General features: G+C 36.4%; 2 protein-coding genes across 5 annotated transcripts; both read right to left on the bottom strand.

Moving 5' to 3' along the window:
• Positions 1-1,215: 1,215 nt before the first annotated feature.
• On the bottom strand, positions 1,216-3,997 carry LOC132601533 (uncharacterized). Its single transcript, XM_060314613.1, has 7 exons — positions 3,976-3,997; positions 3,501-3,742; positions 3,199-3,402; positions 3,011-3,103; positions 2,830-2,931; positions 1,961-2,057; positions 1,216-1,453 (listed from the first exon to the last, which is right to left on the bottom strand). Exons 1-7 carry the CDS (start codon positions 3,995-3,997, stop codon positions 1,440-1,442), a joined length of 774 nt encoding a protein of 257 aa, XP_060170596.1. The 3' UTR covers positions 1,216-1,439.
• On the bottom strand, positions 3,505-14,712 carry LOC132603476 (uncharacterized). 4 transcript variants are annotated; one of them, XM_060316571.1, is made up of 5 exons: positions 12,041-14,712; positions 11,855-11,960; positions 11,706-11,764; positions 10,469-10,651; positions 3,959-4,281 (listed from the first exon to the last, which is right to left on the bottom strand). In XM_060316571.1, the coding sequence occupies exon 1, from the start codon at positions 14,699-14,701 to the stop codon at positions 13,100-13,102; it is 1,602 nt and encodes a 533-aa protein (XP_060172554.1). In that variant the 5' UTR covers positions 14,702-14,712; the 3' UTR covers positions 3,959-4,281; positions 10,469-10,651; positions 11,706-11,764; positions 11,855-11,960; positions 12,041-13,099. The 4 variants fall into 4 exon arrangements, with proteins under 4 accessions (XP_060172553.1, XP_060172554.1, XP_060172552.1 ...); XM_060316569.1 differs by having other exon boundaries at positions 3,960-4,281; positions 10,469-11,764; positions 12,041-12,354; positions 12,435-14,712; XM_060316570.1 differs by lacking the exon at positions 3,959-4,281 and adding an exon at positions 3,505-3,742 and having other exon boundaries at positions 10,469-11,764.
• Between the last annotated feature and the right edge of the window lie 1,467 nt (positions 14,713-16,179).

Below are 16,179 nucleotides of genomic sequence, written 5' to 3'. Positions count from 1 at the left end.
AAAACAAAAACAAAAAAAAATGGGTTTAAGTAAATGGGCCAAAGTGGCCGTCCAAAGGTATACGGGCCAAGGCCCATATGGATCCAAAATAAATAATTAAAAGATGATCATGTTTTTCATCTTCCACAATTAGAAACATCAAGAAACTTGGAGAGAAAAAAAGACCCTCCCATTTTCGGCCAAGGAGACCAAAATTGAAGATCAAAAATCTTGATCAAAAAAATTATTTCTTCTAGTATTCCTACTAATTCAAGGGCCCTCTTTAACGTAGTATAATTATTGGAGCAAGAAAAACATCTATTCTTGCAAGCAGCAACTTTAGCCAAGAAAGAAGATAAGTGGAAAAAGGTAAGATTCAATCTTCTTTTATATGTTATGAATGGTTGTGTATGTTGTAGTGTGTAGAAATGAGTGAAATTCATGAAAATATGGACTATGTGTTGTGGCCGTGTGGTTGTGGTATAGTATGGAAGAGAATGAATCAATTTTTCTTAAGTATTTTGGTTGTTGTTGTAATGAAATCTATGATCACTACAACAAAAAGGGCCTTTAGCGACAATTAAAAAAGCATTTGGCGGCAATCATAATTGCCGCTATTACATTTACCGGCAATTAAACTTTTGCTGCCGTATCTGGGGTCGCTAAAGGTTTTAGCGGCAATACAGAAAAGTGCCGGTAAATGTTGATTTAATTGCCGCTAAATATCATATCCTTTGGCGGCAATTGTTTAGCGACAGTTATAATTGCTGCCAAATCCATTTCCAAAATGTCCTAATCCACCATTTAGCATCCAATATAATTGCCGCTAAATCCAATAAATTGCCTCTAAAAGGACTTATTTTAATGGCTATTGTTTAGTGGCAATCATAATGGCTGCTACATCTATTCCAAAAATGGTTAAATCAATACTTTTACCGTCTATTATTATTGTTGCTTTTTACAATTAAATTGCCGCTAAAACTCACCTACTTTAATGGCTATTATTAACGACAAATATAATGGCCACTAAATTCATTCCAAAATGGCTTTGTCAACACTTTTGGCGTCTATTTATATTGCCACTAAATCCAAATAAATTGCAGCTAAAAGTTACATGGTTTAACAATTATTGTGTAGCGACAATTATAATGGCTACTAAACCCATTTGTAAAATGGCTTTATCGACAATTATAATGGTAAATTCTCATAAAACACACTATTATAATTCATTAAAGTGCAATACACATCATTAACTCAAGATAAACAAAAGCAAGTACTAACTCATAACACTAATGTAACTAGCGAACTAAAAGATAATATAATGTGTTTAAACTAAATAACTAAGGTCATTATAACAATTCCTGTCAAATACTAGCAACAAGAAGTTTCTAAATGCATAGCCCTCCAACAATTCCAGCAACTCTTCATAATATTGAAATTTTCCACATGGTATTCGAACATCATACTGTATGACCTGAAATAATAAAATGAGTGAATATCAAAAAATGAAATCTGATGTAAAACTAGTACATATAGATCTAATATACTGTGAAATTTGTCAGACTCAAAATTATACTAAGTCTTGAAATTCTTAAAAATTTTGCCATAGTCTCACTTGTCAATAAGACTACAAATTGAGACAGCTCGCCACAAAAACAACAACAAACAACAATACCCAGGAAGGAGCATCAGATTTATTCATTCAGATCCTAGGTGTTCCTATTTGTCAACTCCAAATGCAAACACTACTTCCACAACCGCCTGAAGCCTTCCAAGCTTACATGGATAACTATGTATAGGAAGCAGCACAACAAGGATATTGCGGAAGAAGAGTTGGAAAACGTCGAAAGAGAAATAAAGGATGGAAATACTGATGACTAAATAGCTGTTCGAATCAAACACAATAGCAATAAAACCAATACATTGTGCACAATTCAGAAAAGGAGTACTATGTACACATATTTAAATACAAGAACAATACCGTGAGAAGATGGAACATTTTCAGCAACACTCTGTCCTTTAAACAACATATGTGGTGATAGTTGTCCCCGTTCATGGCCACTGTTGGCATCGGGAACCTAAAAAATATTAACATATTAGATAACATTATTTCTGTAATATTAAAATTCAATAAATGTCTCCAACGTATAAAATCGTTACCTGGTCATCAGAAATTTCATTGATATTATGATGTATAGATAACTCATTAGGAGCATTTCTACTCATGGCTTTTCTCACCCATGCTAATTCAGATAGCAACTTCTCTTGATTTTGTTTCACCAAACTCAGTTCTTCATTTTGTTTTCCGTTTATGTCCTTTAGCTTTGTTACCTCTTGTTCTAACCTTTTTACAATCTCATTGGATGAGTCCTCTTCAACATTATTTCCAAAAGATCTACTACCCCATAGTACAGAAGGAGTTGGACCTAGTCCTAAACCACGAACATAACCAGTTTTTTCATTTCCCAACACTTGGGAATACACATCCCCTTCCCAAGCAACAGAGCGAGGAGGTTGCTCATTCGATCCCTCACTATTACTCAACTTTTCATTGATCATGTCCTGCTCAATTAAGTAACCAAACATAAGTAAATAATAATGAAAAAAAACACAAACAAGAACACATTTTCCTTTTTTTTCAATTGAGCAGTAAATACTATTATTTTTGTGGAAGATAAAGTAGATTATTTTTTCTTATCTGGATAGGTTGCAATGACACTACTTTTACGATTAAATAAAGTTAAAAAAGCTGGGATGTGTTGACACTACAACTTAATACACGTGAATCCTTATTGGTACTTTATTAATAAATTTTACCCTACTTCATAAAAGAGAGAAGAAAAATCTTACAATTGTCTTTGAAGACTCCTCATCCAGTGGTCTACCATCCTTACGTGGTCTATGAGTTAATATAAAAACCTGTGCTCGTGTAGGCTCAACCCCATTTTCAGCCTGGTACATTGAATGATGTCAAATAAGCACGACAAAGAGAGTCATAAAATATTATATGCTTTAATCTATAAAAGAATACCTTCTCATCCATCAAGGTGGCAATACTTTTTGATCCTCCTGTATGTGGCATCTTTTGCTTCGCCCTATTGTTTCTGTTTGTTTGGTTGCGCCTCTACCATTGAAACATAGAAAAAATCTTATAGTTTATACGTAGAAATATCTTTTTCTTGGTTTATATGTTTTCAAGACTTCTAAAATTGATGATACCTTAGCTTTTTCTGAAACCCAATAGGAAACTAGACCAGTCCACTGATCCCTTGGTATACGATTCGGTTTATTCTTCAACAACACATCATTGGTCTTAAATTTTGTCAGATAAACACTTTTTAAATCACATTTGTAATCTTTCCATTTCTTTCGGATTGACTTTATGACAAACTCTTCTCCACACGTTGGTACAGAAAACTTCTTCTGAAAAATAAAAGAAAATGACTGTAAGATAATATCATGTAAAATGGAAATAATGTCTTATAAGAGTCATGAATTATAAGATAATAATAACTCCTTACTCTCACAAACTCTACCAATTTCTTCTTTTCGTCTTTGTCAAAGCTTCTCCAATCATGTATATGTAACGACGTTAGTTCTGGAGTTCTAGCAACAAATCCTAGAAAGCTTGCAAGCTTGCGACCATCTTTCTTAATGGCTTGGTTACGACTATTGAACTGCACAGCGATTGTCTTCCCTGGAGGCAACTTCCAAATTTCTTTTAGTAATGTGGGCCCACGAACCTTCTTTTTTCCCGAAGTATCTAACATGGAAAAGATTCAAAGGTCATGAGTTAGTTGAAGTCATAAACTACACATTAATTATTGGAACAGTAGAAGTTTGTGCTGATTCTTTTTTGTCCCCAGTACTTACTGACCAAGAATGGACAGCCTTGATGCATATGATGGTGTTCATTTTATGTAGTAGCAGCTACTAATATTTTGTATTTTTCAATTGAATAGATAAATTTTGAACATTTAACTTTCAAAAACTGACGCTTAACACCAGCAACTATCATTTCTTTATCAACAACTAAAAAATCATAGTAAAAGAACGAGGTTCGCATATATGGAGGAAATGATATGGGATGGGGCTTGGTGATAGGAAAGGACAGAGTGTAAATTTGGAAATAATGGATAGAGCTGGTCATTTTTTTGCTGCTGGTGTGATAAAGAGGAGGACTGATGGTTGGAAGTGGAGGAAGTCTTATCATCATACTCAAATCCAATCGGAGGAGAGAATGGTGATATATTTCTTCACTAATCCAGTTTTCTTTTTTGCAGGTTTCGAGTGGAAAGAAATCTGTGACAAAATGGGAAATAAGGCCATCAGGAATGCAAATATTACTACTGCTGAGGGATTGCTTACAGATGGTTAGCACAAGACTTGGTACATTTTAGTTTCATAGCTGAAGTTTATTATCCCATTGATCCTATTTCTTTAGGAAATGATATGGTAACTTCATGCTATGAGATGAAGGAAACATCTGTTGCAAGCTTGCAACTATTGGTAAAAATGATCCAAATTTTGGACATGACGTGGTACTAACATGGCTCAATATTGATACTGATCTGGGAGCTGTCAATATAGGTGCTACTAATTCAAAACTGCAACTGCTGCTGGTTCTTCTACATATTGGCAATAGGATTATTGGATATGCACAGGTTGTTTGTGTCACTGATCCTAAGTATGTAGGATATGATGTGATACAAATGTTATACAAGATTGGATACTACTACTATCTCATTGATCCAAATTTAGGAAATGATATGGGATTTCTTGGTTCTACTGGTTTTTTAAGTTGCAGGTTTCTTAAACATGCTAAAATGGATATTGGCAATTATATGGACTGTTTTAGAACTACAGTTCAATTTGCTTAAGTTGGTCATTAGTTTAATTTCTGCATTTTATTAGCCATTTTGGCTACATTTGTAAAGACACTTTGCTTGTTTTGCTTTGAGAAAAAAAAATATAAAATCAGCCCTAGGCCAAAAGCCTAGTGGACTTTATTTTTTAAAAAATAAATAGTATTTTGCTGAATATTGTGTTTACTCTAGCATAATTTTGGTGGATGAGGGCAGTTGGTCAAATGAAAAAACTAGCACAGATGCAGGCTGATGCATTGAAGTTATAACCAGGGGGAATTCTGGTTTGTTTTCTCTAGGTGCAATGCTGGTTTATAGAAGATATGGCATGGGTTCAAAAAAAGTGGAATTCCAGTCATTTAGAACTGAGTTGGCTTTGGATTATGCCAATTCATGATGATGTTCACACTTTGGACATGATCTAGTATGTTGAAGCTGTTGATGGTTTGTTTGCTGGTTTGCAGCAAGAAATCAATACCAGAAGTCATGGAGGAACAAGGATTTTGCCTTGATTACTAAGGCACAACACTGCTGTTAACAAGGATAGTAGCAAATGTGCAGCAGCTAAATGTGTTCTTTTTAGCATTTACTGCTACTGGAATGCACCAGAAAAAAAAATAAGGGGGAAGGTGCAGACAATGGTTAGAGGTGATTTGCTGGTTGCAGCAAGGAATAAGCATCAGAAGTCCTGGAGAAACATGAATTTGCCTTAGAGGAAAACTTGGCAAGTTGTAAAACAGCAGCAACTCATTTTTGCTGGTGCTAACCAGGAGAAAAATTCTACTACTGCTGGCCTTTTTGCATCAGAGGAACAACATGGAAAGGCTTCTGGTGACAAGAATGAGGCCTGTTTGCAGCATGGAAAGGCACAAGGTGTCACGACCCAACCCCGTGGGCCGCGACCGGTGTCCTAACTGGGCACCCATACGTACCTACCTGACAGAATTAGCGTACTAGCCAATTAATCGGATTAGACATACACAGATTCATACGATTACAGAATACATCGCGCGAAAATATATATACAGACGTAGACTTATACATAAGCCGTTAAGGCCAGCATAGCAAGCGAAGTAACTTAAATCGCAATATCACACATACCTACCGGAACAGTGATAACCCATAACCCACAACCATGTCTACAGGCCTCTACAAACAGAACAGAAACAGATGACGGGACAGGGCCCCGTCGTACCCCAAATAGACAAATGTACAGAATACACATCAGAACAAAATATATACCAAACGTATATGCTCCGGATCAAAAGGGAGCACTCCAACAGCAGAACAGGTACCCTAAGCTGGTGGCGTATCTCGAGGTGCGTCTGTACCTGCGGGTATGTAGTGCAGCCCCCCGAAGAACAGGGGGTCAGTACGGAAATGTACCGAGTATGTAAAGCGGAATGTAACAAGTATAATCATAATCTGAATCAGAAATACAGAAATATAACGGACAAACTCGAACCCAAAACCGAAGAAGAAACACAGAGTATACGGACAGATCCACAATATATATCTTAAGCACGGGGCATAGCCGACGGAGTCGTGATATGAATCAGAAGGACAGAGTATAGCTGACAGAATCATAACACAGATCAGAAGTGCAGAGTGTGACTGACAAAATCGCAAACTGAGTCAGAAGTGCAGAAATATGACAGACTGAGTCATAAGCCGAATCAGATGTCAGACGTACAGAAGTGGAACAGACAGAGTCATAATCCAGATCATATTTTCCAGAAGTGTGACAGACAGAATCATACTCCAGATCAGACATACAGAACTGTAGTAGACAGAATCATGCATGCAGAGTCATAATCATATACAAACATACATATCATAAATCAGATCCTGGCCCTTTTATAAGGGACGCAGTAATAGAACTCGACCCTCTTACTACGGGACCCGGTGGACAGACAGATCAGATCAAATGCCATCCTGGCCGCCATCCCCGACAAATCACATAATCAATTCATAATCAGATATAAACAGATCCCGGCCCGTACATTCGAGGGACGCGGTGAACAATGCAGTGGAAGTGCACGAATCACAGAACCTGGCCCGAGCGCAGTGAAGGAAGCATTGAGGCATCCACGAACAGATTAATGAGAAACCATATGCATACAGACCATTATACAGACTCAATGAAACCGAAGTAGTCCAGATGGTAGGTCAGATCGAAGTAATCAGACAAGATTCATAGTATATACGCATATATGTCATGTGGGATGGCACGACAGATTTCATCAGAACAACATGTCCAGAACCGTACCAGGCGTCTAGATATATTACAAGATTCTCAAGAATAGTCATAACACTTGACATATAGCAGACATACAAGGTTCGGACAGAAATAGGTTAATCAGAGCCATACAGAAAATATCAGAGCTTTGTGGGCCCACCTTGGGCCGAACTTAGGTGGTATACGTAAATGGTGACTAATAGACCTTATGAGGTCATCCATAGTCATTTTAAGTCATTCCGACTCCGTTTATGGAAGTTACGCACATATAGGCAATTTTGCCGACAAAAGAGAAAAGAACAATTCAATCTTACTGAATGATTTTGAGCTATTTTCAATTTCGGAGTGTGAGAAGCAGAAACGCTATCGAGGCTCGCTTTCAAGCCTGTTACACTCAGAACATGCCAAAGAAAGAAGGGCAAGACTTTACATACCTGGATTGCGCCTTACGCTCGTCAAATCTCAATTCCCGTTTCGTCCAAAAACTGCAAATGGTCACTTTTACCAGTTACTATTCATGAAAGTTAACATTTTAATCTTTGGGTTATACTTGGCTACCGAAATTTCGGCAGCACTTCCCCTATAAATTTGACACCCCGAGAATTTAACTCGGTTCGGAATATTCAACAACAACCCACCAACAACACCAACAACATCAACAATCACAATAAAACATAATATAACACTATTAGTCTACTTTCCAATATAATGCCATAATTCCTCCAACACTTCCAAATCAATGCAAACTTACATCATTTTTCCTCTATTTACATTATAAGAATCATAACAACACAACTAACATATCAAACAAAACAATTCATCACCATCTCAAATTCTTCCATAGCCACGGCCAACATCCACACTTTCCAATTCAACCCAATTCATTCAACTTTCATTTCCAATATAGATTTCACAACAACCATAACTAGAATACAACATAAAATTAGCTCAACCTTGCCTACACCACAACACACACATACACGGCCATACACACACTTGCACAACCACACGGCCATGCACACACACACCACAATTTCATGATATTCATGCAATTCTACATACCATAACATATATGTAACCTTCCATAACATGACAAAAGCATGAAATTCTTACCTTCCTCCAATGATTTCTTCTTGCCACCACAACCACTTTCTTGCCAAGATATTTATATCACCTTGAAGAGCACCTTGAGCTCACTAAGAATATATGAAAATTACAATTTTTGGACTAGAATTGAAGGGCTAGAAAATTTTTCTTTTCTTTTTTCTCTCTTCTTTCTCCTTGGAGCCGAATACTCCTTTTTTTTTTTTTTTCTCTTCTTTTCTTTTAATTTCTTGAAACTTCTATGGATATACATGAACATATATTGCTTGATTAAATGGTCACATGAAAATCACATGACCATTTAAATGGGGCTTGGGCCAAGCCTCTTGGCCGGCCACCCCCCTCAAGCTTGGGCCTCAATTTTCTTAAATTTTTGTTGAGCCCAAATCATTAAAACTCTCGTTTTGTAATCCCCGAAACGGATTTCCAAAATTTCAATTTTGCCCTTGGCTTTCCTCTGTATTTCCACACCACTATTTTTCATAAATAACATACATATATAAGATCAAATAAACATGTGACCTTATTCCTTGCAAATCATAATTATTTCCAACTTTTCCGAATATGCGGAAACACGGGGTATAACACAAGGTGCTCTTGCAACCTTGGTTTGGTTGCTGTTGGTGCACAAGGTCCTACTGCTGTGCACTAAGAGAAAAAAAATATACATCAGCAACTCAGACCTGATAGCATCTGGTTTGCTGGTGGTAATCAGGAGGGAATTTTTTTAAAAAAAAAAAAAAAGGGAGGGGGGTGAAGATGCAGAGAAGGCTGGAGGTTTACTGCTGCAGTAGGACCAAGTTGAAGTCTATCAGACAAGCATGTCTAGCAGACAAGAATCAGAGGTGCAGCAGCATGGCATGGACAACAAACTTAGTGGCTCAGACCTGGTAGTGTGGAAGGAGTTCAGCGGCAAACTTGGTTGCTCAGACCTGTTGTTTCCATGGCATGGAAAACAAAGGTGGACATTGCTACAGGATGTACAACTGCAGACCAGTGTAGTAATGCTGGGTACACAGTTGCTGGTGCCTAATACTGGGCATACTGCCTGGTCCTGTCACTTTGTAGTGTTGTTGCTGTTGGCACAAGGTTATTTAAGGCACAAAGTGTGCATGAATGCAGCAATTTGCTGCTGCTGTGCATCAGGACGGAACATAGAGAGAAAAAAAAGGGGGGAGGAGGGAACCTGGTATGAGAACAAAAGAGCTGGTGTTTCTTTAGTGGATAATGCTAACTCAGACTGGAGGTATGAGAACAACAGGCTGCTGGTGTGATTTAACAAGGAGACACAAGGGTGGTGAGGTCAAATAATGACACTAGATGTCTTCTGATTAAGCTCAGCTGGTGTAGCAAAGAGGAGGTGTTTGGGTCTGTCATGCAGAAGCTGAGAGGTACACTAAGGGACCAAACTTGGGACACAGAATACAAGATACACATGATACAACAAGTTGCTCAAGGACAAGAACTAAGGGTTCTACACAGCACCAGCAAGCAGTGCAGATGGTTTGTCCATCAGGCACTCTACTACTGCTATTTTGGCATAGATGATGCACCAAGGGACCAAACTTGGGACATCAGATGGTCAACAGTACAAGCTATCATTTTTACTTGGAAAAGAGATAAGCAGGCAGTTAGAAATGTAGTTATCTACAGTTCTGGGGACAGTGCTGTGTGGAAATGTATTGCAACACCATACATGAACAATGAGCACCACAAAAAGGCAGCAGGTGGCCATGCAATCATGCAACAGGAAAGGAGGCCATCCATGCACAATGTTAGACACAGATCATCAAGGAAAAGCTACAAGATCACTACAACAGTTTTGTGCCCAAAATCTGGGCAAAAACTGTTTCATCTAATTTTAGACACATTGTTCAGTTTTTTTGCACTAGTTACATTAGCATTTGGTAATATCAACTTAAGACATCTTATAAGTCTTAAGTTGGCCATTACTTTAATTTTGCATTTTTTATTGGCCTATGCTTACACATGGCTACATTTGTAAGGACCTTTGATTTGTTTTGAAAATTTTATAAAATAGCCCTAGGTACCAAAATGCCTAGTGGAATTTGCTTAAAAAAAAGCATACTCACCAATTTTCCCAACTGTAAAGCAGAGAAGAATAATTTCCACTACTCTCATTACAACGAAAGATGAGTTAAATGATCTAGATGAACAGACTAGAAAACATCAAAGACCGAAGAAAATAACAGTAACAACCTGTACATACCATCTCCAATAGGATATCTATCGGACTTAATACTAGATATAAAAGTGTTACCTGATTCATCATTTTGTTGCTCCTCAGTGTCAGTTATTCTCAATTCATTAGATTGACCATCATGTGTTTCAGCTTGAGAGTAGTCTTGACCATTCATCAATTGCTCCATATAAGGTCGTACAACTTCATCATCATGTTGTTCAGTTTCAAATCTGTTTCCAGCTCTAGTTCGCATTGGTCCACCTCAAAATTGAACTAATTACTTAAAGCCTTGCTACAAAGATACTTCACAAGTTATGAGATATTTACGCACCAGAAAACAAAATTACTATCCAATGATAAGATCATATCAGTATCTCAAAATCCAAAGGCAACATCAACAAAATATAAGTAAAAGCACGCATAGAGAATTCACTCAAATATTGGATAAACCACTAATACATATATGATAATTCGTAGTTGACTAATATGCATGTTCTCTAATATGTGACTTTATTTAACAATAAAAATTATATCTTATTCACTGTTCAAAATCAAATAAATACCACATCCCTATAAGTAATTCAATAAAACTAAAAAGAATTAAATATTTTATAACTAGCACCCATTTTATTCATTATCACTTTCATCTTCAATGTCATTTCCTCCATCAACATCTGCTTCACCTTTATTTGGAGGAGTTTGAGAATGTGGCACATCAATTTCTATCCCATCAACATCACTTCTTAGCCAATCGTTACACTCATATTCTGTATCACAAACATTTTCTAATATTATTAAGTCAGTGGCATCACTTTGCATTGATGACTCAAACTGCATACTATTTTCCTCTCCCATATCAAAAATGTCTCGAGGTTTAATTGGCCTAGGTACAAACCATTCACGATCTTTAGGATCTTGCACAAATATTACTTGTTGAGCTTGGTTTGCAAAAATAAAAGGCTCATCACTTCCTCGATTGCCAGAGTCTATAAGGTGTGAGAAGTTCACAAGTGTGAAACCTAATTCATCTTCCTTAACTCATCTACCTTTGGTTACATCGACCCAATCACACTTAAATAAGACAACTTTAAATTCTTCATAGTAATTTAACTCCACAATATCGTTTAATCGACCATAATAGGTGATATTGGCAGACTTCGGAGCATTGTCACTTGTACTTGCATAACTTTCAGTCTTTGAAACGACCATAACACCACTATTTTGTGTCTTCATGAACTCCTCGCATTGTTTTGTTCGAAATCGGTAGCCATTATTTATATTGAACTCATTGAATCTTCTTGCAACGTAAGCTGACCCTTTTGCAAGGAATAGAACATCCTTTGGGATGTTAGATGTGTCCTCCAACTCCTTCACCTAACCAAATAGAAATATACGACTATAAATATCGATATAAGTACAGGGACAATAACTTAAAGATATAATTGACTTAATCCTACTACTTACCTGCTCCTTGAACCACTCATGAAACGTATCAAAATGCAAACTCTCAAGTTGATGAGGTCTAAGACGACGCTTACGATATAATCTCTTGATTTTAGCAATATGTTCACTATCATGTAACTGAAGTATATCAGTTCTGTAATCAAATAAAGTAACATACACAGATTTAGAAATTGATATACCACTCACTTTTTATAATTCTCAACCACCTCTGATTCGCAATTGAAAAGGACATGTCGATGTGCTTGCAACCATGTTTTATCATCCAAGTCAAATACATCTATCACGCCAGAAGGCTCCCCAACAGAAGGAAAAAGACATCCTTCTCTATCAGTCAGATTCTCAATCTCATCATTACTTTCTCTCGACCAATAAGACCTTGAATCACCACCTTCCAAATATCGTGCGCAAAATGTCAAACACTCATTTGCGATGTATGCTTCTGCTATTGAACCTTCTGGCATGCCCGATTACAAACATATGATTTCAAAATACCCAAGTACCTAACAAATATAGTAATGCTATCACTTTTTTATGATTAATAACTCAATATATGCAATAAATTCAATGTTGTTTTTTATACCTCTCAATTGGGTACATCCAGCGATGATGTACTGGCCCCGCAATTTTAGCCTCAGTTGCCAAGTGAATAACCAAGTGTACCATAACAGTAAAGAATGATGGGAGGAAGATTTTCTCCATATTAGAATGTGTTAAGGCAATTTTTTCTTCAAGTAATTCTAACTCTTCTGTTTTAAGCGCTTTGCCACAAAGAACTCGAAAGAATGTGCATAGTTCAATTATAACAGAACTCACCTTTTTATCTATTGAACGTCGCAATGCAAGAGGAAGAAGTTCTTGCATTATAACATGGAAATCGTGAGTTTTTAGCCCTGATATGTTTCGTTTGCGAATGCAATGAGCGATATTAGAAGCATAGCCATGGGGAAACTTGGCATTTTTTAGTACTTCATAAAACAACTCCTTTTCTGCCGGAGACATTGTAAAATAAGTAGGAGGAAGATATGTCCTCCCACTTGCCCGACGCTGAGGCCACAAGCTGGGTCTTATTTTCATATCCTTCAAGTCTAATCGAGCTTCTAAGTTGTCTTTTGACTTTTTACCATGACCCAACAATGTATAAATCAAGTTATCACACACATATTTTTCTATGTGCATCACATCAAGATTATGACGCATCAAGTTATACTCCCAATAAGGAAGATTGAAGAAAATGCTCCTCTTTTTTCATGTGTTTTTCCTAACCCCGCTTACCTCATCAGATGATTGCCCGAGAGTAAACTTTATGCCTCTAACTTGATTTAGAACTAGTGACCCAGATAATGGACGAGGTGCAGATCTTGATTCTTTAGTCCCATCAAATGATTTTGCATCATTTCGATATTTGTGACTCAGCTTCAAGAAACATCGATGGCCCATGAAGCAAAATTTTCTACCATGTTTGAGCCTTCTAGATTGAGTCTCTATGTTACAAGAAGGGCAGGCAAATTGACCATGAGTACACCATCCAGATAGATTACCATATGCTGGAAAATCATTTATAGTCCACATCAAAGTTGCTCGCATTTGAAATGTCTCCTTAGAAAATGCATCATAGGTTGCTACCCCTGTATCCCATAATTCATTCAATTCTTCTATTAAAGGTTCCAAAAAGACATCAATGTTATTTCCGGGCCCCTTCGGTCCTGGAATGAGCATGGACAGAATGAAGAACTCTTGTTTCATGCACAACCATGGCGGAAGATTATAGGGCATCAAAATCACTGGCCATGTACTATAAACAGATCGCATCGTGCCAAACGGATTAAATCCATCAGAAGCTAATCCTAGACGAACATTACGGGGATCACTAGCAAATTCTGAATATCTGTTGTCAAAAGTTTTCCAAGCTTCAGAATCTGCTGGATGTCGTAAAACTCCATCTTTGTTTCGTTCTTCATGATGCCATCGCATCAGTTTAGAAGTTTTTGAAGACATGAATAACCTTTGCAGTCTTGGTTTTAGAGGAAAGTACCTTAGGACCTTGGCTGGAATTTTTTTATCTTTGTTTTTCCATCTAGAAGCCCCACAAACTAAGCATTCATTTACTTTTTTATCAGCAAATTGATTCCTAAAAAGCATGCAATCATTGGGACAAGCATGAATCTTATTATACTTCAAGCCTAAGACTTCAATTATTTTTTTGGTCTTATATAAGGAAGAAGGCAACTTAGCTCCTTCAGGAAATGCATCGTTCAATAGACCAAGAAAGGCATTAAAAAATTCATTTGACCATCTGAACATCCCTTTTATGTGGTAAAGATGTAGCAAAAATGAAAGTTTACTAAATTTCTTACATCCAGGGTATAATTCCTCCTTTGCATCTTTCATAAGTCGTTCAAACTTATCCATCTCTGGATGACGTTGATTTCCTCCTGGATTATGAGTATTTTCTTCTAAGTTTGGCTCTAAATCTCCTCCATCGCCAATGCTATTGTCTGTGAACGGGGTACTACCTCTAAAAGCATCGTTTATCATTCGTCTCATATCACCACCCCTTAAAGCTTCTTGTCTGCCATCATTTTCTGCAATCTTATTTGATTTATTGAGATACTCCCCATGGCAAAACCAAGTATCATATGAAGGTATAATGCCATTAACCACAAGATGATCATATGTCGTTGCCCGATTTACTTCATAGTGTAGCACACATTCTGTACAAGGACATGGAATTGTTCCTCCATCACGTTTTTCACAAAATGCATGATCTAAAAAATTTTCTACTCCATCCAAATATTCTTTACTAAGTCTATCGCAATTGATCCAGCTTCTACTCCTAGTATTTTCCATGGAAATTCAAGAATTTTGTTACTATTCTGCATTTTCAAGAAGACAAAGAAAAATGTTGTGATGAAAAAGAAAGAAGTTAGAAAAGATACTATATGTAACATCTACATTTAGGTACTTTATAGGATACTTGCAAGCTATGATATAATGGATAATAAAAGTACAAAAGCTATGTCATAAATTACATTTTTAGCATACAATGTTACACATTGAAATGCTGCAATAGAGGTACTACAGGTTGTCATATTCATTATAGTTAAAAAAATAACAGCTATCATATAGTAACGATGTCATAGAAATATGGAGAAAGGGATTATTATTCCTATAGGAAACAAAATGAGATGAATAACTATACGAACTTTTACTCGTAGCAAAAGAACTAAAAGTTTGTTTAGTGAGCTAGTAAAATTGAAAGATAGTAGCTGCTTACGAATTTTCAAAAACACAAAAAGAAACTAAAGAGTAAGTTTCTTCCATGACTGCTATATAAATTTAATATCTATTTATCTCAACGTCTACTTCACAATGCTCTAAATTTTATTTTTTAAAGAATAGAGCTGTCTTTACAGATAACCATCAGAAAACTAATTTTTTTGCCAAAAATGCAATACGTGATCAGCAACAAAGAGTTCATTTTTTGTTGATAAGTTGTTAATGAAGTTGCTGGACAGATTTTACTTTAGATTCTTAAATGTTTAGTGGCTGGACAGATTTTACTTCACATTAAACATACACAGCAGTGAAACAAAAGATAAAACAGTAGAAACAGTGGAGAAATAGGTGAACTAATTCAGTCAATTATCAGCAGTCAGATATCACAAAACCGCGTTGGCAAAAACATAAAAACTTTATTTTTACAAATTGACATAGTTGAACATCACAAGTCGACATAAACTCAAGTTTTGGATGATTGGAAAGTAGATTACTTCGACGGGAAAGACAAGAAAGTGAACGAGATGAATGAAGCTCCTAAAGGCGTCAAGGATTCTGTTCTGAAAACAGTTCTAGCAAAACATTCCTTTTATTTTAGTTTAGCAACAAGTAGCTTCTCTTTTTTCTTTTTTCTTGTATTTGAAATTTTGGAACTCGGCTTTTCAAAGTCTTGATAAAACAACGCCACCTCGCAATTCATTGAAACGCCTACCTCCTTAAAAATATATGTTTTATGACATTAGAGAATAGTTGTACACATAGTTGAAATTTCATTATAAACACAATCTATCTGAAATCCTAGGATTCATGAAAGATAAAAAAACAAATCCCTAAAAATTGATATATAATGAAATCCTAGGATTCATGAAAGATAAAAAAACAATTCCCTAAAAATGGATATACAATGACAACAATTCCCTAAAAATGGATATATAATGACCCTTCAATTGCCAAAATTAAGAAAAAAATAAAAAGGTATAACCAAAACTTAGCAAAATAGCCAAAGTTTACACCCCCCAAAATCCAGAACTTAAAAAATCGGAAAACTA

The sequence above is a fragment of the Lycium barbarum genome, chromosome 7, assembly GCF_019175385.1.
Source record: "Lycium barbarum isolate Lr01 chromosome 7, ASM1917538v2, whole genome shotgun sequence".
Classification (NCBI taxonomy): domain Eukaryota; kingdom Viridiplantae; phylum Streptophyta; class Magnoliopsida; order Solanales; family Solanaceae; genus Lycium; species Lycium barbarum.
The sequence above is the reverse complement of the archived record's forward strand: the minus strand, read 5'-3'. Positions and strand labels throughout refer to the sequence as shown.

Bases quoted from the DNA above. Each gene is read 5' to 3' on its own strand.
- LOC132601533 (XM_060314613.1), bottom strand. From the start codon at position 3,997: ATGATAGTTGCTGGTGTTAAGC. The intron at 3,104-3,198 runs GTATCATCAATT...TTTCAATGGTAG, and splicing joins GGGTTTCAGAAAAAGCTAAG to AGGCGCAACCAAACAAACAG. The intron at 2,058-2,829 runs GTAAGATTTTTC...AATATTTTTTAG, and splicing joins AGGAGTCTTCAAAGACAATT to GTTCCCGATGCCAACAGTGG.
- LOC132603476 (XM_060316570.1), bottom strand. From the start codon at position 14,701: ATGGAAAATACTAGGAGTAGAAGCTGGATCAATTGCGATAGACTTAGT.